At 36.2% G+C, this 23,435-nt stretch overlaps 2 protein-coding genes across 8 annotated transcripts in view; one reads left to right on the top strand and one right to left on the bottom strand.

The window, feature by feature from the left end:
• Window positions 1-6,209: 6,209 nt before the first annotated feature.
• On the bottom strand, window positions 6,210-8,917 carry LOC138696148 (fibroblast growth factor receptor substrate 2). Its single transcript, XM_069820717.1, has 3 exons — window positions 8,758-8,917; window positions 8,515-8,582; window positions 6,210-8,430 (listed from the first exon to the last, which is right to left on the bottom strand). Exons 2-3 carry the CDS (start codon window positions 8,569-8,571, stop codon window positions 6,880-6,882), a joined length of 1,608 nt encoding a protein of 535 aa, XP_069676818.1. The 5' UTR covers window positions 8,572-8,582; window positions 8,758-8,917; the 3' UTR covers window positions 6,210-6,879.
• A 57-nt stretch (window positions 8,918-8,974) lies between these two features.
• Window positions 8,975-23,435, top strand: part of LOC138696147 (structure-specific endonuclease subunit SLX4-like) — an 88,209-nt gene continuing 73,748 nt past the window's right edge. For 2 of the 7 annotated variants that reach the window (XM_069820716.1, XM_069820715.1), the window contains exons 1-2: window positions 8,975-9,544; window positions 16,513-16,969. In XM_069820716.1, the coding sequence (XP_069676817.1) occupies window positions 16,785-16,969 (185 nt within the window). In that variant the 5' untranslated portion in view covers window positions 8,975-9,544; window positions 16,513-16,784. The remainder of the gene's footprint in view (window positions 9,545-16,512; window positions 16,970-23,435) is intronic. The other 5 variants (XM_069820713.1, XM_069820714.1, XM_069820712.1 and 2 more) reach the window with 3 other exon arrangements.

The raw sequence follows: 23,435 nt of genomic DNA, 5'->3' as shown, positions 1-23,435 counted from the left end.
AGCTATCCTTTATATAGTCGTCTTTCTCTTCTGTAGGGGTTGGAGCATTTATAACTACGATATCGCACCATCTAATTTAAGTACTAAATGATACGATAAATTCAACCTTTTTTACTGCTGATTTTATTCTTTTATGAATGAAGAATCCTGTTCCTAATTGGTGATTAATTGATTGTTTCCTTCCCCATAATACAAGTGATCTCCTATTGTGATATGCCATTCCCATCTAACCTTGATATGCACCAGCCTGATGCCATTGAAGAAAAAGAAGATAATTATATCCCAGTAAATGGTAATTACAAAACTTGGCAGCAAAATCAGGACGCAATAATAATAATAATAATAATAATAATAATAATAATAATAATAATAATAATAATGGGAAAATTTTTGTCACTAATATCCAGTTACATATCAGTCTGTATGTACAGATGATTACCAATTTGAAATGTGTTGTTGTTGTTTCAATGCCTTGCATCTAGCAATGAAGCCATTTGCATTCGTGCTCTACAATACTTCTGGGCTACAGTGTCTTCTGCAGATAGGTCTTCAAGTGGCTCTTGTTCATCTCCTCTTGACTGTTCCACAGGGGACACAATGGTGAATTTAGAATTTGTAGTTTATGTAAATGGCTTGCCAAGCAATCGTGTCCTGTAAGCAGCCTGAAGTCTGCAACTGCAGTTTTCCGTGGTCCTTATGGGATTACCTCTGGGTTCAAAATTAGGGTGTTCCATTTTTTGTTTTAGGCATGTATTTTTTTTTCCTCAATATGAAGGTGTGAAAATTTAGAATTGATCAGGCATTTTACTGAAGTCATTGGCAGATTTGTCATTTTCATTTTCTGTATTGTTGTGCCTTTCTTGGCAAGTGTATTTGCCAGTTCGTTGCCCTTGATCCCACAGTGTGCCGGGACCCACTGTATGTGAATTGTTTTGTTAAGATTTTGAAGTTGAACCAGGACGAATAGAAGAAATAGTGTACACACTTCTATGCTTTCTCATTGTCGGTGGCGGACCTGACAACTAGTGGCGCTTCGATCACTAGGGTCCATCTGTTGTCTGAAGTCAGATACCTCGAAAATATATTTCTCGCGCGTTAAATGATGAAAGTTTCTAAGGGTTGTTAATATGCATTGTTGCTGAGAGTTATGTAGATGTCTTCAATTTGTTGTGCTTTGAAGTAACCAGTGACAAAAGAATATAGTATGGTGGTTTAAATAATTACAAAAATTCCGTACTGTTTCGTTCCGGGTTGTAGATCGGAATACAGTAGAAATAGTGTAACAAGGCATTTCTTTTCATCTCCCAAAGAAAAAAAATAAGTTTGGGAAATGGGTCAGAGCAATTTAGCGGAAAAATAGGCAGCTTTCGGTAAATAACCAATCAGACTGTTTTAATATAAAAAGTCATAAGACAGCAATACCACGAGTGTGTTGAAAATTACAAGCAGGAGCTCTATCTCACATTTTCCCTAATTTACCGAAATGATTAAATATATGAAAATAAACGTTGCAGAGCGGTAATATTCGATGAAGTCAAACTCAGAGAAGACATTCAATTTAATAATTATTCCCTTAAAATGGACGTATTTGTTGATTTCGGAGATCTCACGACTGATGTCCAAAAAAAATCAATTACCAAATCATGCATTAGTATTGATGTTTATGCCATTTATGCAAGATTGGATTCAACCAATTGCTATTTACACTAGCAGAAACGCTACTCAAGGTGATATTCTCGCTAAATTCTTATACAAGTTATACTACAATTAGAAGCAGTTGGGACGAGAGTAGTCGGTTTCACTTGCGATGGCAGTCAAACAAATAGAAAGGCCTGGAAGTCTTAGAAATCAGTGGAAAAAAATTTAAGCATAATATTATGTATATTCCTAATTCGTTCGACTATAAAAAAAGAAAGATACAGGCATTCTCAGATATTGTGCACATACTGAAATGCATAAGAAATAATTATTTCCATGATAAAATTGAACTCTCTTGCAAAGAGAAAAACATCAATTTCAGTTTTTATAGGAGACTTTTTAAGGAAGATTTATTTGGATGTGCCGGTCTTAGGGTTTGTCCCAAGTCGACAACAGCTCATTTAGATCCTTCGTCCTTTTAGAGGATGGATTCTGGACTCACATTCCAACTCTTCAGCAACAGTGTCGACAAAGGCCTCAAATCTTATCAGGAAATAGGGTCATCGGGTTTCGAAGGCAGTGAGGGCACTGAAGTATTTACAAGGCATTTAAACTGTATTGTCAGCGCATTAAATTCACACATTTCTGCTAAGGCTCTTGCTCTTTATAAAGACTCTTCTGATCACAAATTCCTTACTGATTTTCTTCAGTTTCTCACAACTACAACCAACACATTTGCGTCTGCTACAGCAATGCTTAGTAGTAACCTTGCAGAGTATTGCTGGAAATTCTCATGAACTACTCACATCGTTTGTGAATCAAATGCAAAACATTAGAGTGAAATGTGGAATTACGCGACAAGACAATTAAGAAGTTTGTAGAAACTTGTATAAAAGAAAAAAAATGTTATTCATGAAAAAATGCATGGTCAAGACTGGGAAAATGCTGTGTTCGAGTTGATGAATACCACTCCTCCTGCGTTGATTGACAGATGTTTGGTGTATTATGTGGCCTGTTATGTCGTAAATCATTCCTCTAATTTTATTGCATGTACTCTCTGTGCCCTTCGACAGGAATGTAATAGATCTAAGCATTGTCCAGCTCTCACCCAAATCGAAGACTACCGATCCGGTAGGAACGTCAGTTTTTTAACCAATCCCTCCCAAGCTGTGTATGACGTACTTATTCAAACAGAACTGAAAATTAAAGAATAGATTAGCTCAGCAAGTGCAATGTAGGATGACATCTTCTATCTTGACACCATTGACACTCTTTCGATCCAGTCTTCGGAAACAGGTTGATGCAGAAAACACATCATGGATATTATTACTAAATTAGTCTACCACTATTTAAAGTGCCGGTTCTTCTTCAGGACAAAGGAAATTCGAAGATAATTACAAGCTCGTAAATCTGCCAAGCCATCTCGCAAACTCTCAAAGGTAGCAGGCAACTAATCATGGTGAGTAATTTAATTAATTTATAGGCACGTAAAATATCATTCAACTCTTTATTTATTAACATTTTGTAGGGTTTTCTGTCCCTGAATTCGCAGCTTGTTACGAAAAGATTATTTAAATGCTGAACTTATAATATTGCTTTTACAACGTTTCAGATCCCAGTGTACTTTCTGTTACGAATGTTCATGATAGTATTACCTGATAGAAGACTATTAATTGTGAATAAGAGACTCTAAAGGTATTTCTTAAGTTACGAAATAGCCGGATTAAATGGAAGAAATTTGCTTTTAAAAAGGACTACATTCAACATAACAAGTACTGTGAACTCCTTCCGAGTCAGGCTCATAGCAGTAACAGTGCCACGTTGCAGCGGATCCATGTAAACTCACAGAGTGCGTACACTATTTCTTCTATTCGTCCTGATTGAACTAACATGTTGTAGCAATCCTTTATATTCTCTGATTTTTTGTGGTGTTTGAGCAAATTGCTTGAATTGCAGCTTTGGAATATGAGAGGATTACTGCTTTATTGTACTTATTAATTGGGAGATTCATTAATTGCTGTAGAGCTATGTGTATTGCCATTATTTCTCCGTCATAGTTTGTGGTGTTAAGACCTGTTGCTTGATAAAATGAGAATAGTGAACACGAGATTCCAGCTCCAGTTCGGTGGTCTTTAGAAGATCCGTCTGTAAAAATATGTAACCATTCGTTTGGGGGATATTTTGTGTTGATTGTTTCGAGGGCTAGATCTTTCATTACATCTGTGGGTATTTCTGATTTATTTACTTCCTCTGTTAGCTGTGAAGTGTAGTTGAGCTGTTTAAAATCTAGTGGGTTTTTTTTTTTTTATTTGGAGTTTCTTTCTGTTGTTGGGTATTTTCAGACTGGATTTTAAGTGAAATGTACCATACAGAGAAATTTCAAAGTCCTGATTTCGCACAATCACATTATGTGTTTGGTACACTCAGAACACATTTGTGAAACAAAATTTGAAGATGACTCCCTTGATGTAACTGTAAACCTGACTAAAAAGCAGTGGTCTAGAGGTACAGATGTCTTTGTTCTGAGATTAAATGTGTTTGTTGAAAGAGATAGGAATCACATATGAAAATCACTCCCTATTCATAGAAAATATACCAATACATAGTGCAAAGAGCAGTGCCACAGAATGCAAGATAATTTTAAAAGCCTGTGGATTACTTTTGCAGTGGCCTTAGACATGATCAATTAGCAGCATCAATACACACTGATAGTGAGAACATTTACGTGACAGATGAAAATTTGAGTCATATTGTACCACTCTAGTTAAATAGAAGTTAGTACCATCACATGTGGACCACTTCATTTTAGACTGTCAGATGTAGAATAGTGTTGCCTTGCTTGTAATCTGGTTTGCTGAAACCTTCACAGTCCACTTCTGATGTTTTATTTTATTTGTGACTTGATATTTTTCATTTGGTTAATAATTTTAATTTCCAACTTTCTTCGTAATGTTTAAAAAATGAAACCTTTCGAAGTGTTCAGTATTAAGTCAACCAAAATTATGCACAAATGATAGACAAGTGCAAATAAATTCCCTGTATACATAACTACATATTATAGTGTGCAATGAATAAAGCTGCTGCTTGAGGAAACAAAGGGTAGGCCTACTCAGTTCTGATGGAAGGCAGATACAACTCTACTAATTTTACACTTTAAGTAGCAAGTATGAGTGACAATCAGTGTTATGTTACACTGGTACTCCAAGGAGAATAGCTTCTGACAAGTTCTCCACGCAGTTGTCAACAAGCACTAGTCAGCATCAACAGCCAAGCTTTATACTAGCCTCATGCCTAAGAAGAAATTACCGTATTTATTCAAATGTAAGAAGAGGTTTTTTTTTTTCCTGAATTCTCGAATCCAAAAATCTGGAGTCATCTTAAAATTGCAGATTAAGGAATATCATTATGCCCACTCAAAATCAACCTTTTTACATTGCATAATATATATCCGAGCTGCCAAGTAAAGGAATAGTACTGGTAAGTGAATAAAGAAAATTCTTTGAAGTCTTTTCAAAATAGAGGGATTGTCTTAGATTCAGGATCGACTTACATTCGGGCAAATATAGTATTATCTCTAGTTCCATTGCTCTTATTTCACGTTTCAGGTTGGCTACATTTAAACGTGTGCGTCTTGTCAATCGCTGTTGATGACATTATGCACTTCCTAAGGCTCGATAAATACTTAATATAATCACCCACCGTTTTGGTTCTTTCGTTGGCATTTGCAGAAAGCACACAACGCTACTTGCACTCAATTATTTGGTCAATTACAGTGTGTTTGATTTATCATAGGAGCTACGACATGATAATGCTTAAAGGTGCGGCAAATAGATTCCTCATCTGGTAGCTCGGTAATGAAAGAACAAAAATGGTGAACAATACTACCTACCTAGACTTTATAGAGACTTCACTTCCTAAGACGTAAGCAAAGTGGAGGAGTCATGCCAGAAATAACAGCAACTGACTATAGTTACCTACACACATACTGTACATGATACTGTAATTCAAATCAGCAACAGGAAAAAAACAAGCTTTTCCCAAGACATATGCAGCACATTATAGGCTTACTCTGCATATTCTGTTCTATAAAAATGTTACACTGGAGAATTGATACCGGTACCACAAATAAAACCCTGTAATGAATAGGATTTTGATGTTCTGAAACTTTCTCTCATCACCTTCAAAGGATCTACCAAAGTTATTATTTCAGCAAGCAAAGTACAGAAAATAAGTTTTCGCTATTTCTTTTAGAAGAGAAAAACTGGCAAGTAATTAATACTTTAAAATACGAAACAAGGCAATTAAAAAAGCTACCTGACGAAATTCTAAACCATTTATGTAATAGAAGGAAGAATGTGAAACACTTCATACAATCATGAGATGTGCACTGATAGGATATGGAAAGGAGAATAAAATTATTACAAGTTAAAACAATAATTTGGCACCGGAGACTTCATTGGGTATCGTACCCACACTAGCATCCCATATACACCAATAATCAAGATCATATTATAGCAAAATCAAATTTAATACTCATGAGAGACAAAATTTGTAAAACAATTTCGCACTTAGGCATAGTTAGCTGCATTATTCACCAACACATTTAACCATTTATTTGTAAACAAATAGCACAAATTATTCTCGGTTCATAAAATGTTCCCACTGAAATTAATTTCTGAATCCATGATTTTGATCTAAATTACCTCTTGACAATTGATGCTTTAAACTGATAAAGACATATTAAGCCTACATGGGGAAGCACCAAAATGTTAGTTAAACCTGCTCACTTTCTTCATTTTGCAGGAAACCAAAGGTAAATTAGGTAAAATAAATTGTATGATTATACAATATATCTTTTATTTTATTCTACTATGTGTATATACTTAATCACACAAAATATATGTCAGGCACGCATTTGTCAACATATAATAATTACTATTTACAAATAATATCTTTAAAACAATAAATTTAAAAATCTATTTTCCGTCTGTGTTAACAGACTAATAATTGCACAGTATTCTAATATCTCCCTCAGCTTTGGTTATTATATACAATTGAGGGAACATGCAAAAGTACTAACTGTACATTATAAACAGTTCGATGTGTATTTTGCAATGGGAGTGAAACAAAATTCACAACATTGCAGTCGAAAGAAAAACTCTGCTGCCAAACTTGCTTACAGTTAGTTACATATTTTTACCAAAAAATCAGTCTTTGTTGCGTCATGGTGAAACATTCCCTTCACTCAGAAGAGCTGAGTCTTGTGGAGGGACTAACAAGGTCATTGATAGTAGAGTTGTGTCTGGTCTTACGAGAACCTTCACTATCGTTGTCTACATTTGGATTCACTGAATGTGAGAGAGCCACTGTCTTATCAAAATCAATTGTTGCATAACCATCTGTCGCTCGACTTGGCGATTCTGGTGGAAGAGAGAGCGTGGAAGGAGGTACAGAGCCCACAGGAGAAGTAGGCTGCTGAGAAGAACTGGCATTACCTGTGGAGTCTGTTTTGTTTTGGTCTAGGTCCAACACAATGTAATTCACTGTCCGAAGCATTCCTGGTGGAGACGTCAATGGATTCTGTTGTGATTGAGATGTCGATGACAGCAATGGAAGAGGAGGCACTCTGTCTCCACACGGTAACCTCTTTGGAAGATGGCTTCTCATCACTTCAATTTCACCTGGTTCTAAATTCGCGTAACAGTGACGTGGTTCTTCTACTTCCCATTCTTGCTGCTGCATGCCAAAACAAGGCAGTGCCGGTTTAGGCCGGATGTTGGTGGACGGTTTATCCGGAGCTGCTGATGCACCATTTTCAGGGCCAGGGATGACGTTCATATACAGGTGACACTGTTGGGAGTCATTTGTCAGTTCAAGACGGGCATAGGTTGACTCTCCATCGAGACTATATGTTGGAGACAAAGGTCCTGTATTGAGATCTACATTAATGTAAGAAGACGTTGTAAAAGTCTGAGCACAAGTTGTGGTTTCAGCAGAGACGTTTGTTGTGATTCCATCACCACTTCCAACACTATGTCGACATGGTTTGTTCCCAACGTCCACTGGAACAGGGGGTGCTACTGTACCAGGAACAGTTTCACTATTAAGATACGGTTGCCAGAATGGTCGCTGATTCTGTTGCTGTATACTGCTTTCATTAGATTCTGATGTTGCTGCAACTGCTACAGTATTTGATGGTAAAAATAATTCCTCGTTGGCGTAATACATATTAGGATTGTTACTACCCGCTACAGGCAGAGATGGAGCAGCTGGGATGGTGGCAGGCGGTGGAGAGGGTGATGCAGTTCCCTGAGGACTCATAGGACCATTGCTACTGCTCCCAACACTTCCCACTCTTGTAGGCCCACCTCCATTTTGGGTTAAGCGGATATTATTCGGAGCATTAACTCGAATGCCTGACCATAATGTTGAGGGTTCTAGATAATTAGCATCCCCAGTAGCACTTATACGAGACGCAACTGGGGCTGTAGGTATTGGAAACTCTCGAGAGACGGCGTCTTCGCCACTATTGTTACGAACCTGAATGTGAGTCTGTAGGAGGTTAAATAATTGTTCTGCTCGCTGACAACGAAAAGCATATATGCCTGGACCTGTTGGACAACGACGGCCAGACTCAAAACTAAACAATTCTGCATCGAACCCGTAACGACGTAGACATCGTAATGGCCATTTTACTGGTGCCTTCTTTCGCTGATATAGGACTAGGTCTGTTTCAGTTATTTCCAATTGTCCTGGACTCAGCCGATTCCCTAGTTCATCAACATTCATCACCTAATAACAAATAACGATAATTAAAAGAGATTCTTTCAAATAGCCTATCATAAGCTTCTTTCACAAATAATATTATCATCCTACCTGGAAGATGTTAGAATGAAGGTCATTAATATCTGTCTTGCTGGAAATACACCCCATTGTGCTGTGTTCTGCAAGTGAATCAAAAAAAGAACAATGAAATGTTGAGCTACAATCGCATATCTGAATTTGGAATGTTAATAAAATAACATCCGGGCAACTCTAAACACTCCCTTTGAAATTGTATTATCTAATAGCATACTTATTAAACGTACTTAATACTTAAAATACTCAGTTTACACATACCAGAGTATACATATCCGATCCATTTCCATATTTATTGCATGTAATTACTACTGCCGGATATTAAATGACGCACAAACATCAGCAACAACAACAAACTGGACAAAGATGGTAGCCAATTGCAGACAACCAATCAAGTTTCCCGAATGTCATCTGTCGAACAGCTGTAAACAATTATGAGAATATTAACAATCAAACTTACATTTATAACATTAGCTACAACATAAATTAATTACAATATACATTTTTAAAGTATTACTATATAAATATTGCTTATATAGTCCCAAAAATGTAGTATTACGCATTAACTTTAATGAGTTAATAGCATTATTATAGTTATATACACAGCAACACCAATTTATGAAAGACAAATAATCCTCCACAAAAAAGAGTTTCTGTAATATTGGTGCCCATGCGTTGGTAGTGTGTTATTTGTCTATGACTCTATGGTTTAGATGGCGCTATTCACGAAGAAGGAAGAAAGTATTGTTATGTGTATGTGTTAGCTTATTGTGAATTGGGAAATAATATTTCTCTGTCAATAAAAAAAAATCACAGTTCTTTGACAAAATTTAAGAAAACCGAAAGTCGGTTGTGGTAACAGCTATTATAACAATGTTAATGTAACGTCCACATCACTTAAGACAGCTGAAGTGCAGAAAAAAAAAAATAGAATGGCGGAACGTATTCCAAAACCAAGACGCACGAAGGGCACTGTAGCACATAGGACACGAAATTATTTTGCATTGGGTGTTCTTGCTATCGGGACAGTGTATGGATTAATTTTTCAGTATGTATAATTCAGTTTACTTAATAATACATTTGTAGGCCTATCACTTAAAATGTTTATTAATTGATAAATTCGAGTATAGGCCTGCACAACTACTTTATATCACTATAATACACAACCTTTACAGCACAAACAGTGTAGGCCCACTGTAAAGAAATAACGGCTAAACTAGCGCTGAGGTAGTTCTCTTCGTACTCCGGTTATAGACCTTGCATATACAAATCTGTGACAGGTTATAACACTCATACAACATTAAAAAGGGTACTTTTTTTTTTCATTCGTAACCTAGCTGTAACGTACAGTATATTTTAAGGCAAGGTGGAAAATATGCCTCTATTCTTAAAAAGGTAAAATATTTCGATAACTCTGTATTTTTAGGAGAAATAAAATCTCCTATAATCTGAAAGAACTGTGTAGCGGGCGGTTCCCGTCACCCACTCCCTATAGTATGCGCATTTGACACCTCGTAAATAACTTACCAGTCTTTAAGATTCTCCCCTAAATTCGTTTCTAGATCAGCATCCAGAAGTCGATTTCGTAATTATTTACTTAGCGCTACCGTTCGTATCCACTATTCTCTACCTTGTGTGATTTCCATCCACCTATGCTTTAGACTAGTGGTATTCAATCTTTTTTGCTAGCGTACCCCCAAAATATATTTATACCTTCAAACTGCATTGCAATTATATAAAAATTAACGAAAGACTATAATGTACTAAAAATAAATTATTATTATTATTATCATTATCATTATTATTATTATTATTATTATTATTATTATTATACAGTTGTTGATGCAATAATAACAGTAATGACTTACTACGTAAACTGTAAGGAAAAACAAGAGTTGATATTGCAAAAGAAACTATAATACAAAGCAATTTATCAACAAGTATAATAAAATATGTCAGCATTTTTACATAAGTAATCAGTGGGATACATACCACTTGAGACAACCCCGCGTACCCCCAGAGGTACACGTACCATAGATTGAATACAGTTGCTTTAGACTACCCTTCACTCTCTGGAAGTCAGGATAGTTTAGGTTATGTTCGCCCTGGAACCTTGCACCCACACTTTCTCGACTTTTTTTTTTTTGGCGGTGTATAATATTTGCCTCAATTAAAACTGTTTTTATTTACTTTCTATGACGTTCTCAACGTTTATTATGTCGTTCACTATGTCTTTAATTATTTCCATGTACATTATCACTAAAATAAAATAAGTACTGTCCACACCTGTGGAGTAACGGCTAGCGCGTCTGGCCGCGAAACCAAGTGGCCTGGGTTCGATTCCCGGTCGGGGCAAGTTACCTGGTTGAGGTTTTTTCCGGGGTTTTCCCTCAACCCAATATGGGCAAATGCTGGGTAACTTTCTGTGCTGGACCCTGGACTCATCTCACCGGCATTATCACCTTCATCTCATTCAGACGCTAAATAACCTAAGCTGTTGATAAAGCGTCGTAAAATAACCTACTAAAAAAATAATTACTGGTACTGCCAATTTGAATAGTGAGAGAAGATATAATTTTATTAATCAAATGACTTCAAGATGTCTGAGTACATATTATCTCAAATTCACTGTCGGGATTAGAATAAGATGATGTAAACAGATAAGTTCCATTTATGAAACTAGGCTAGTAGAAATGTGCAATACCCTATAAGAAGCTCAATGCTTTGATAAAGGAATTATTACATTCATAATCGGAAAAGAATACTTCTGTTAAAGTATTTTCCTCAAAATGTGTACTATTGCGTTATCATGGTAAGATACGAATTTTTTTATGTAGTTTTCTTCTAGTCGAGTCATAGGCTATATAGCATAAACAAGAGAAAAATTGAGTGCCGACATCAATTTTGCACGAAAAAGAAGTTGGAAAGTTGCTATGAAAGTGGTAGCTGGTGGAGAAGCAGGATCACATGCCTTGCATGTTAGCTTTTTGGTAGATGGAGATAGCGAGTTTTCGTATTAAGATCGAGAATTAGCCATAGGTTAGGTTTGATGGAACAAGTGGCAGCTATGCTCGCCAGTTACAAGGCTGTACCAAGCCATGTCAATCAAAAGAGAATCGACTATGGTAACATGCATGCAGGGTTGACAGAAACCCAGGTTTTTTTTTAAAACCATCTGTCGAGAGTTTTTGGGTTTTAGAAAAAATTACCATTTTTTACATTTATCCTCGTAAAAATGTTGGTAAAAATTAATTTTTAGGGAACAACTGGATAATACGCACAGCACACCAACATTAGCAGTCGACGTTGCTTGCTGGCCACTTGTCACCGGGCCGTACCGAGTCGTGTCACATAAAAGACAATCGAAATGGTGGTAGTAAAATTCGCGACTATATTCTTAAATAATTCACTTCATTGTCAAGTGCAAGGTTTGTGCAGTACAACGGCAGTGTTTTGAATGCACCAAAAGAAAATGCAGAGGCAGTAATATCATAAAGTAAGTTATCACACTGAAATAAAGGGGGGGGGGGGAAAAGGTATGTTTTAGGGAATAGTCCTATCATTAAAATGAAGGAAAGTAAATTTCCGGTTAATGTTCCCCAAAGCATTAAGTACATAATTATGACCACGTTGCCGTTTTATTTGTGGTCTAGAGAAAATACCTCATCCTTTACGAAGAAAACATTTAGCGGCCATTAAATTATTCACCGCTTTCATCATATTATTATTTATGAATATTACGAAACAAAAACTATCATAAAGGCCACGACAGACATGATCATCTTGGCTGTCTGCGTATGCACTGACTTGGTTAATAAAAACCTAAACTAACCAAATCTAACCTTCGAATATGGAAGATGTGTATCTGGAGCAAGAAGGAATCCTCTTGATTTGATCTGGAATGAACACACGAAAATAAATTGAAGTAAGGATCAGGCTGCCACTGCATGAGAGGTCCGTGCATGAACCACAGCAAAACTGTTCCTGTAGCGAGCCTCTCATTTAAGAAACATAATCTACACGCAATATTTACGCAAATACATCTTGTTGCTAACAGTGCTGCTATGTCTCAGTAATTTCAGAATGGAGGTAGAAAGAAAAAAAAATTCTCCTTCTAACAACACCGCAGTTCAACATCATGTCCTTATGTTGGCGACATTGTGTAGTCAGTTAAATTTGGTCGTAACCGTAACGGCACAGTTCAAAGCTACCACAGCAAATTCTCCAGTTTAGCGGATTTTAGTGTTTGGTTAAACATATATATATATATACACTTCTAAATTTTATAGGTCTACCCAAACCCAAAGTAGGTTTTACTTTAACAAACCATAGGCTATTTCATAGTAAGGGGATTCCACTGAGAACTGAATCTGGGAATTCCTTCAAGGAGATTCCCTCATTCAATTTATTCCAGGGGATTTATCTGATTACCTCTGCTGGAGTACAGGTGCAGAGTCCTGGGGTTCCCCTCCCCTGCTTTGTTAGAGTCAAAGTGGGGTTCTACCTATAAGAGGGAAGAGTTTGAAACCAACCTTCATACTTCATAGTGATAGCAAGAATCGTTTAGAGAGATATGACAGTGTGCTAAAATAGCTGTCTCTAGTTTATATCATGTTTTAGTACTTAAGTAGCACCTTCTGCGGACCTCTGGAGAAAGAAAAGGAAAAGAATAGTGAAGTGCTTTTTGTGAAATGTGGTATTGTATGGGGCACAAACATGGAAATTACAGCGAAGTGAAGAGAAGTGACTAGAAACATTTGAAATGTGGATAGAAGGATGGAGCATGCGAAATGGACAGTCAGGATAAGAAACGAAGTTGTGTTAGAAAAAGTGAGTGAAGAAAGAACGAAGCTGAAACTGTAGAATAAGTCTTCTCGGTTTCTAAGCCAGGTGAGTTGGAGATTTGCTTCCAAGCTTTCGATGGCTAGCTCTGCCATCTTCTTCAAGGAATGAAGTGATGTGAAGTGAAACCAGCTCACTTCTACTGCTATGTAGATGACACTTTGGTGATTTGGCCTCATGGAGAAGCAAAACTTCAGGAATTCCAAGAATACCTGAACTATATCCACCCAAACATCCAGTTCACGAAAGAAGTGGAAAAAGACGGATGTCTCCCCTTCTTAGACATTCTCATCTCTAGGAAGTCGGATGGCACACTGGATCACAGCATATACAGGAAACCTACGCATACCGATCTATACCTGAATGGACGCAGCCACCACCACCCGGCACAGAAACGAATGGTCCTGTCGACTCTTCTGCGAGAGGGATTACAGACAAAGAGAGTCTCCCTTCTGAGATCCGTCACCTACGTAAGATGTTCCAACAGAACAACTTTGGCAACAGGGAAGTCGGTTTGTCCCTTAGAAGGGCCTTTTCGGACAAACCACCCGCCGAGGAACAAGAGGAGATGAAGGGCATGGCATACATCACGTTCTATGGCTCCATCTCGGGCAAGATTAGCAGACTGCTAAGAAAACACGGGATTAAGACCATCGATAAGCTGCCCACAAAGACCCAGAACTTGCTGAGACCAGTGAAGGACAACCTTGGTCTTAGGACACTTGGTATCTACAAAATTCCTTGTGAGTGTGGGAAATGCTACATCGGGCAGACGGGATGCACCATTATGGAACGCTGCAAGGAACATCAACGCAGCATAAGACTGTATTACCCCGATAAGTCTGCAGTAGCCCAACACAGCCTAGAAATGGGTCACAAGATAGATTTCGGCGCCACCACCATCTTGGACAAGACATGTTACTGGGACTTGGTTATCAAGGAAGCCATCGAAATCCAGCTAGATGGCAATAATTTCAACAGAGACGGGGGTCTACAGCTGAGTACGGCATGGAAACCTGCCATCAATATGCTTAGACCACCAGCACACGGCAGACAGTCGGGACCAGCAACTAGCTCCTGATTGGCCACTGCTTCCACCAACCAGAATGCGCCTGGCGGTCGGGACTAGGAACTAGCTCCTGATTGGCCCACAACGGGAAGCCCTACTATTGCATATATACCGGCCAGACATGATCCCATATCACTTCATTCCCTGAAGAAGATGGCAGAGCTAGCCATCGAAAGTTTGGAAGCAACTCTCCATCTCACCCGGCTGAGAACCCAAGAAGACTTATTCTACATCAAACGCCGGGAAAGCCTCAAGTCATACGAAGCTGAAACTGATCAGAAAGAGAAAAGAATTGGCTGGGTCACTTGTTGAGAAGAAACTGCCCTGTGAAGGATGCACTATAGGAATGGTGAATGGGAGAAGAGTTTGGGGCAGAAGAAGATATCAGATGATAGATGACATTAAGATATATGGATAATATGCAGAGGCTAAGAGGAAGGCAGAAAATAGGAAAGACTAGAAAATATTGGGTTTGCAGTGAAAGACCTGCCCCTGGGCAGAACACTATGAATGAACTCATATACTTGCTCCTAGATACTCGAATTTTTTTTGCACATAAATTCAAACAAGTTAATAGCATATCACAAATTCACAAAAGAGAAATCTGATTTATGGATACCATTGAGAAGTTAAAATAATATGAAATTAGTTTTCACTTTGCACCATTTAAGTTAATAAACTTAAACAACTACATAACCGTGAATAAAATGTATAAATACATATTTAGTAGCCGTTTATATAGGTTAGATCAGTGGTCTTCACCACTCGCTGAAATGTGCAAAGGGTATGCGGTGCTGTTCCGTGTGCACTGTCGTGCAACAGGGAGAGATAGAGAACATACCCGCTAGCAGCTACGGAGTGCTCCCTAGTGCACTGCATTTTCCGCGGGTAACAGAGACTAGCCCCAGCGTGCTCTGTGCTGATTACCTCTGGGTTAGATCATGTCAGTAACGATTATAGTTCACAATTATAACAATAGTTATTATTTCTGGTATTTGTATTCATCATAATATACATTATTCATGATTCTGGCTGCATTGGCTACTATTCTGTAAATGCTAAGAATTTTTGGTGGATTGTTCAACTAAATATTTAAGAAATAATACTTAGGCATTTTATATCACTTGCAGCTTTATTAGAACACTTTTTTATGCAAGTTTAAAAAACAAAAACCCACTCTCAGTCAAAAATGCATTGTTTTTTTGGGTCCGGGAAAATCATGCCAATGCTGCATGCATTCTTTAAGAAATCATTGAATTAGTCAAGTGCAAGTTTTACAGAGTATAAGGGGGAATTTTTTATGCAGTAAAAGAAAATTATTGTTTTCGAAGATGTAACACTTTATCACAGCAAAATGGAGAAATATGACATGGGAAATGGACTAATTTGAGAAACGAAAATATTAAGTTATATATCAAAGGAATAATAGACATAACATGGGCTGATTACCTGGTTGGGTTTTTTCTGAGGTTTTCCCCAACAGTAATGTGAATGCAAGGTAATCTATGGCGAATCCTCGGCCTCATCTCGCTATCACCAATCTCGACGCTAAATAACCTAGTAGTTGATACAGCGTCTTTAAATAACCAACTAAAAAAAAATAGTTGCTAATATATTCCTCACAAAGCCCTACCTAACCTTGTCACTGACAGTGTGCCTACTTGTCGCTAATGTATCCCCTCATCAAACCCTGTCTAACCTTAACACTAACAGTGCGTCTAATTGACACTAATATATCTCATCAAACCATACCTGTCTCAAACAGTGTTGCTATCTCTCAGTAATATTAAGAATGACAGAGGGAGAGATAAAAAACCAAATTTGTGTTAGCAACAACGCTACAGATAAACATCATGCCCATATGTTGGCGACATTGTATACTTAGTTGCAGTTGGCTATCATCATAATGTCATGATTGTTAATTGCTGTACCTAATTATCAACTTTAACGGTTGGCTTTTGATATGTCTTGCATATAGGAATTTTGGCTGATCGCTGGGTATGGATGTATATCTGTCTTATTTGGTAACGCAATTGTAAAGAATTACCAGAATTTTCTGCCACTTTTATGAAACTGTTTTATGTCATACAACCTTTTATTTGCAGCTATTCCAGTCCTGCCCAAACTCTCTTAGAATCTGTGAAGAAAGGGAAATTTGCTGCAACAGAAGAGGAACTGGATAGAAAGGGTTTAATGTCAGTAGTGTTAAAACAAAGAGGAGAAACAATTGAGAAATTAATTGAAGAGAAAAAGGATATGGAATCACACTAATGTAGTCTACTGGATGAAATGTGTGTGGAATTTTAGCCATGTCTAATAGAGATTAAATATTATTAGTTACCATACTCTTTTGTGTCCTGTGTTTTAATTATGTTACATGATGGAACCAAATAATGTTGATTTAAAGCCAAATAAGCAAGGGTCCCATTCACTCCTTAAAACAAGAAACAAACTGTCAAGCAAAAACAAATTTAAGACGCAGGATAGTGAACAAGAAAGAAACAGCAAGAAGAACTGCGATGTTGATGACCTTTTCAGCCCTGTCTCGTGTTCTTTCACAAGGTAGTAAATTTGTTTTAATTCAATTATGTTTTTGTTTGAGTTTTTCTTATTTGTAAGGAGCTTGGAGGAAAAGAGATTGAATTATAGGATGTTATTGTGAACATTCGCGTATAAATATGTGTAATTGGAGGTTTTCTAAAGTAACCAAAACAATTTTGAAATTGTAGTAACTTCATTTGCTAATTAGTAAAATGGATTGTTTCTGCCCCATACATAATAGCCATTGTAAATGTTATTATGAATTTACACATGAAATGGAGTAAAGTGGAACCAATTTCTTGGATCTGTTACCAAGCTGTGGCAGGTTATGTAACTCAAAACTTTATGGCCCGTGTTTCTGGATCTGTGGTATATTGAAAAAATTCAAGATAGGCTAGTATGTTGTATCACTCTAAACATACAGTAAAAGCCTGAAATATCGCTGTTGTTGGGGGACATATTTAACCCCGCATTATAGCTGAATCGCAATATATCAGAAGTGATTAGTCCATGTGTTAAGGAAATGACAAGTCACATGGAGATGGGTAAAGCTGGTAATTTAATGCACTGTAACACTATACATGAATTTAAATAATGTAATATGTACTGTAATATAAACAAAACACTCACCAGTTATGCAGTTTATTCCATAAAACTCATTATTGTATTGTTTTTAGCAATAGTTCACTTCACTGTTTATAAACAATCCTGATTTTACACTGAATTAAAAAAGTCCGTAAGTTTTGTTTGGTGGACCAAATCACTTAATTTCTTCTCTGCGTTATTAGCAAGATGGAGGAGATGAACACTGTTTGGTTCACTTTGCTTTTGCAACCAAGACATTACATTATTTAGATGAAATATCACTTCAGTAATACTCTATTGTCTCTCTCTTCTACAACATTTTCATATTTTCATCACTGCTATCTTCATAGCCATTTCCTTCATTTTGATCACTATGTTCATTCCATATAACATTTATGATAGTGTTAAGGGGCGGTGGTACGATCATCCACTCCTCCTCTTTATCTTTCTTATATTGGCTGCTTTCGCCAGGTGGACGGCACATTGAAAGGATTGGGTGTGCGCAGTGGAAGACTTTTAGAAATGAATAGTGTGAATTTGTAAAACAAATATAATTAACAATAATAAGTAACAATGTACATAAATGAAAAATGAAATAACAATAAACATGAAATAGATGAGTGAAAATAGGACAAACTAATCTGAAATGATATCCCCAGGATATGTAAATCATGTAAGTATCACAAGGCTGAGGCCAACACACTTATAAGTGATAAAACCATCTAATATGGCCGTCTCTCGACCATCAGTGACTAACCTATTAACCATATGTTCATGAACCACTTTCTCTATATATATATATATATTAACTATCTGAGTATGAATCTGAACACAACACCCAGCCAGCACATTAACTTAATACATGATCCATTCGACCATAGATACCACTCAGTCTGACTAACCAAACTAAAAATACATGTACACTCAATAAGAGACAATCTCTACCCAGCATAAGGCATTACATGGCAGATCACTATACATTACCCATTGCACATATTGCTCACATAAACTGTGCAAATAGCACTAACACAAATCTCTGCACTTTACAAAAATAAATACCCAACGGAGAGAGAGAGAGGGATGGAGACAGATGCACGTAATAAGTAACGGACGATAATTCCAATTTCAAGGATCATTTAAATAGCAACTAAACTCGACGCACATGATAAGAGAATAGCGGCAAAGGAAAGCAACAATCAAAATGGAGCAGGGAAAACATTAAAACCATATGTGAGACCGTAATCGCTGCCTTATCACTCTAACCGTCTCGGAACATGAACTCACATTTCAAATCATATCTCCTTACATAATTCCCAATACAATTTACCTCAAACACATATATCTCACAAATATGTTACTCGATGCAAATACTAAAACTTGCCCCCAAGACGTATCACTAGCAAGCGATATATCAAACTACGATCCACTAAAATCCCAAACACACACGACGCAATATAACTACTCCACTGATCTATCTCCAGCACGTACAAAGCCCGAGTCACGTTGTCTATATCTGCCGCATACCAAAATGCTAAGTCTTGTCAAAAGTTTCTGTTGCGTACGAGAGCTTGAATCTGAGCCAAGTGTTTCCGAATATCTCCCTCATACGAGAGCCTAAATCTTGTTACGTGTATCTGCCGCGTACCGGAACCCAAGTGACGTTCCGTGTATCTCCGTTAAAACAGGTAAACTCTCTCCCCCTCTATCCTCGTGAGACGTAATGACCCTGCCAATAGGATTATTTGGAAAGAACAAATGAAGGGATTGATAGCGCTATCTATTTTGTGACGTCTGAGAGCGTCTGACGGATGAAGTGACGTACTAGGTAAACGGCCGTGGTAGTAGGCACGGCTCAATAGATTCACCTGTACTTTCTGGAATGCTTCATTCCTGTGACAAGTTTGCCTTTGTTTCTCCTCTTTTTACACAATCAATTATTTTAAGCTTCACTCACTAAATATGCTTTTTATTTTTGCGACATTACTGCTCTTAATGTTTAATTAAATTTAATTAAGCGTTAAGTCTTAATTAAGACTCAGAACGTATGACACATACTGAAACTGAACAACTTAACACTCAGAACGTGTGATACAGACTAAAACACAGTACAGTATAACTTTCACTTTGCAAGATGTGAGAAAACTAATATAAACATGCATTCATGACTTGTTAAGGCACAAATTGTTTCCTGTTATGCCTGCACAGTCTCTTGGAATGCAGTTTTACAACCCCAAAGAAAAGGTAATTGTCCACTAAGGGCTGTCCATATACTTGCTGATGCAGCACTTTATATTGCAGAAAAGCTCTATGCAGTATTATCTTTTACACTGATTTTTTTAAAGGTTCATTTCTACTAAATGTATAGTATATTTTTTTATTTTTATTTTTATTGGGTAGACATACTTCCCTGTGGCAAATCAGAACACACTACGTTGGGCTTTTACTGTAATTATTTTCCTAGTATTACTGCTAACTCTCAAATGTTTTCAGATAGGCTATGATGTATTTTTGGGTTAGGCCTATTAATACAATCAATTGTTGGCACTTGTTATAAAATAGAATGATTTGTTTTTACAAATTATGTGACATTGAAAGTACTTTAATAGAATGGGAGTTGTATCGCTAATTTAAATACATATTAACTTAATGTAAGAATATTAATAAATAATGTAACATACTAAAGGTCAGGGACGTATGCAAGGGAGCGGGTAACTGGGTTTGAAGCACCACTTGAACTTTAAAAAGAAATTACATATTTAGATTTGAATATTTTTTTATCCATAATCATTTTCCTTTCTCTAATTTTTCACTGTAACAAAATCTACATCGACATAAGGCATAGACCTTGTACCTCTCTTTCAATATAATCCCTGTGCTTAGTGCTGTGGCAAGTTCGAATTATAACAATGCTATCTTTATTATAGAGAGGCCTACCGCATAATACTGACCTTGTAATAAAATGAAGCCAACACTATATGAAATTTAACTTATGAAATATATTGAAAAGGTTCTTTTGACAGTTCTCCAGTGCAGATGTTAAATATTGTGTATTGTCGATTTTAAACTCATTTTAAGAGCAATAAATAAATCAAAATTATCAAATCAAATTTCCATAAGTTTACAAAAGTTATTACTGCGAACAAATTACAAATCAAATAATCATTAAGATAAAAATAACTAAATCACGCAAAAACTTACATATAAAATAATTTAAAAGCAAATTTTCACCCATTTGTTAGTTTTGAGCTCTGACTTTATTGTGAAACGTTCGTTTAACACTTTGTGCATTTGACAGTTCAAATTTTAAATAATAATAATAATAATAATAAAAACAAAATTTTAAATACCGATAATGTAAATTTAAACAATTTGAATAATGACTGGGAAGGGAGGGTTTGACACAATTCTGCATACGCCACTGTTAGAGATTATGTTAGGAATTGACACATGTATATATAAACGGAATATGCACCATGATGGATTTATGAAAGTCATATAAGAAAGTGTGAGGAAAATGGATAAAGGGAACTTGTTTACCAAACACAGACTTCTTCCAGAGCTAAAACAACGTGAGGAAAAAAAAAAAGAGTGAAGCAGAAAGAAATGGTACGAGATCAGAATAAAATATTTGATATAGTTGGCATGTTATTTCTAGAAGCAGTCACCAGAGGTCCAAAGTGTTAATAAAAATAAGATAAATCTTAATTAAAAATTGAAGCAGTTTGCTGTTTGTGCCTCTCAGAAAGGAGTGGAAGAGAAAAAGACCTGAAGTTCCTGAAGTTTGTATTTGAAAATAAAGGCCTCTAATTACATATGGCTTTATCACCAATTGTCATAATTCACATGAACGTGGAAATAATATACAGCTCTTGGCTTTGTAATCTGTGAGTTTAGAAATGTAGTAGACAACCGTTTGAGATCCTAATCATAAATTAAGCTCAAGTGAGAGATTTGTGTATAAAATAGTATTTAAGAAAACCGAGAACCTCCCAAAACAACAATTTTATGGTGGGAAAACATTTGGATATGTTTTTAAAGCTGAATTGAAAGGGCATGAATTCGATAAGGGTGAAATGGTAAATTCAGAGAATTGCATGTTTCAGTTGTGGGGGAAATTTCACAATGCACCAGTCGCTTCAGTTTCTTGATGTAATCTATCCCCAACTTGAACTAGAAGGGAAAGAATAAAAGTCTATAGAAACCCGAATGAACTGAACAAGCATGTAAATGTTGGAACGATGAACCATGATAAGGCTATATTATGAAAGTTATAAAAGAAAATGTGAAAAAAATAGATAAAGAGGACTTGTATATCAAATGCAGATCTCTCCCAAAGCTAAAAGATTATAAGGAAAATAAAAGAGTGAAACAGGAAGAAATGGTACGAGATCAGAATGAAATACTTGATGTAGTTAGCGTGTTATTTCCTGAAGCAGAATCTGGAGCTCAAAAAAATTTAAGCAGCAACGAAGCATTGGAGAAACTGGTGAAGCCGGAGTCACTCAGATCGAATGAAGAAATAGACCACCACTGCCTCAATTATGAACTAACAATCCATTCAAGTGCTACTTTGAATGGAAAGATTAGCTTGCCGAAGGAAATAAAATTATTCATACTTCATCACTGAGAGACGAGCAAAGTTTGAAGGCAAACATTGAACTCAGATTGTTACAGATCCACAAGGAAGAAGAGGACAGCAAATCAGGCAGCATTGCCAATAGAGAGATCTTTACATTTAGGTTTTGCAGTTGGAAGTGATGTGATCACATGGCCTGCAATGGTGTCAACCTAGCCTCCTTCGTCCAATACTGCAAAGAAAAATTAACGATTCTCCTTCAAAGTGCGAAACTTTATTTTCTGTAGATCAGTAACTATGGAATTATAAAAAAAAATGTTTGGGTATAAAGCAGTTGTTAGTTGAAATAAAAGAAAATGTTAAATTCCTTCAATCGCGTATAATTTATGTTAAGTTCAGAAATAAATTATATGTAAAATCTGATAATAAATAAGAATTTATTTGATATGACATAAAATGTTTTATAACACCATATTTAGTTGATTTCTTATCCTCGAAATTATAGTAATTAGAGTTATGACTAGCTAACGGGTTTGTAGGTGCCAAAAAAACTTTAAAATATGTATTTTTTATGTCCTAGATTATAAAATTGTTTATCAATATTTTAAAAGTATTTTCATTCAATATTACATCGAGTTATTTTTATATATAAAGTAAATACTATTACTCACCCAATTATGAGACATAGTTGTTGCAGTGGATTTTTAATGCTCTAAATTTTCCATCACAAATTGATGTCGGGCTATCATGGAAGAATGCATGATATTTGGAGAAGGCATTTTCTATGTCACAAGAAGATCATCTTGCATATTATAGAGGGGATGGCATGTTCACGAAAGGTCAGCTCATCCTACTAATTGAAACAGAGTACATTTGCGAAAGAAGTGTTGGACCCGTTTTCAAATCTGTCAAAATTATCATTGTTTTTAAAAAAAGAAAGTCAATAATATCAGATTTACAATTTTTTTAATTTAAAATGTAAATGAATTTAATACGCCAGAACTCAAAATTGAATGTCTGTGATGCAACTTCGTATATGAAAAAGATAAATACCTGGAATTGTTTACCTGACTTTACTTTGAAAAATATCTAAAGCCCATAAATTTCAGTTAATATTTTCTTAAAAAATTGGGATCAGACTAACTCCCAAAATTTTTAAAATAAAAAATTATTTAAAACTTTTCATCATAGAAACTCGAAACTTAGTGCCCTTACTTCTCAATATATTTTAGACATACCCTGAAAATCTCATTAAAACTTAACCCTTAGGAAAAAAGGTTTAACGAACTCCACAGTGTCTGCCTAAATCTAGGCCACCTCCCTCCC

Source organism: Periplaneta americana, chromosome 3 (assembly GCF_040183065.1).
Source record: "Periplaneta americana isolate PAMFEO1 chromosome 3, P.americana_PAMFEO1_priV1, whole genome shotgun sequence".
In the NCBI taxonomy this organism is placed as follows: domain Eukaryota; kingdom Metazoa; phylum Arthropoda; class Insecta; order Blattodea; family Blattidae; genus Periplaneta; species Periplaneta americana.
This window is presented reverse-complemented; position numbering and strand designations above follow the sequence as displayed.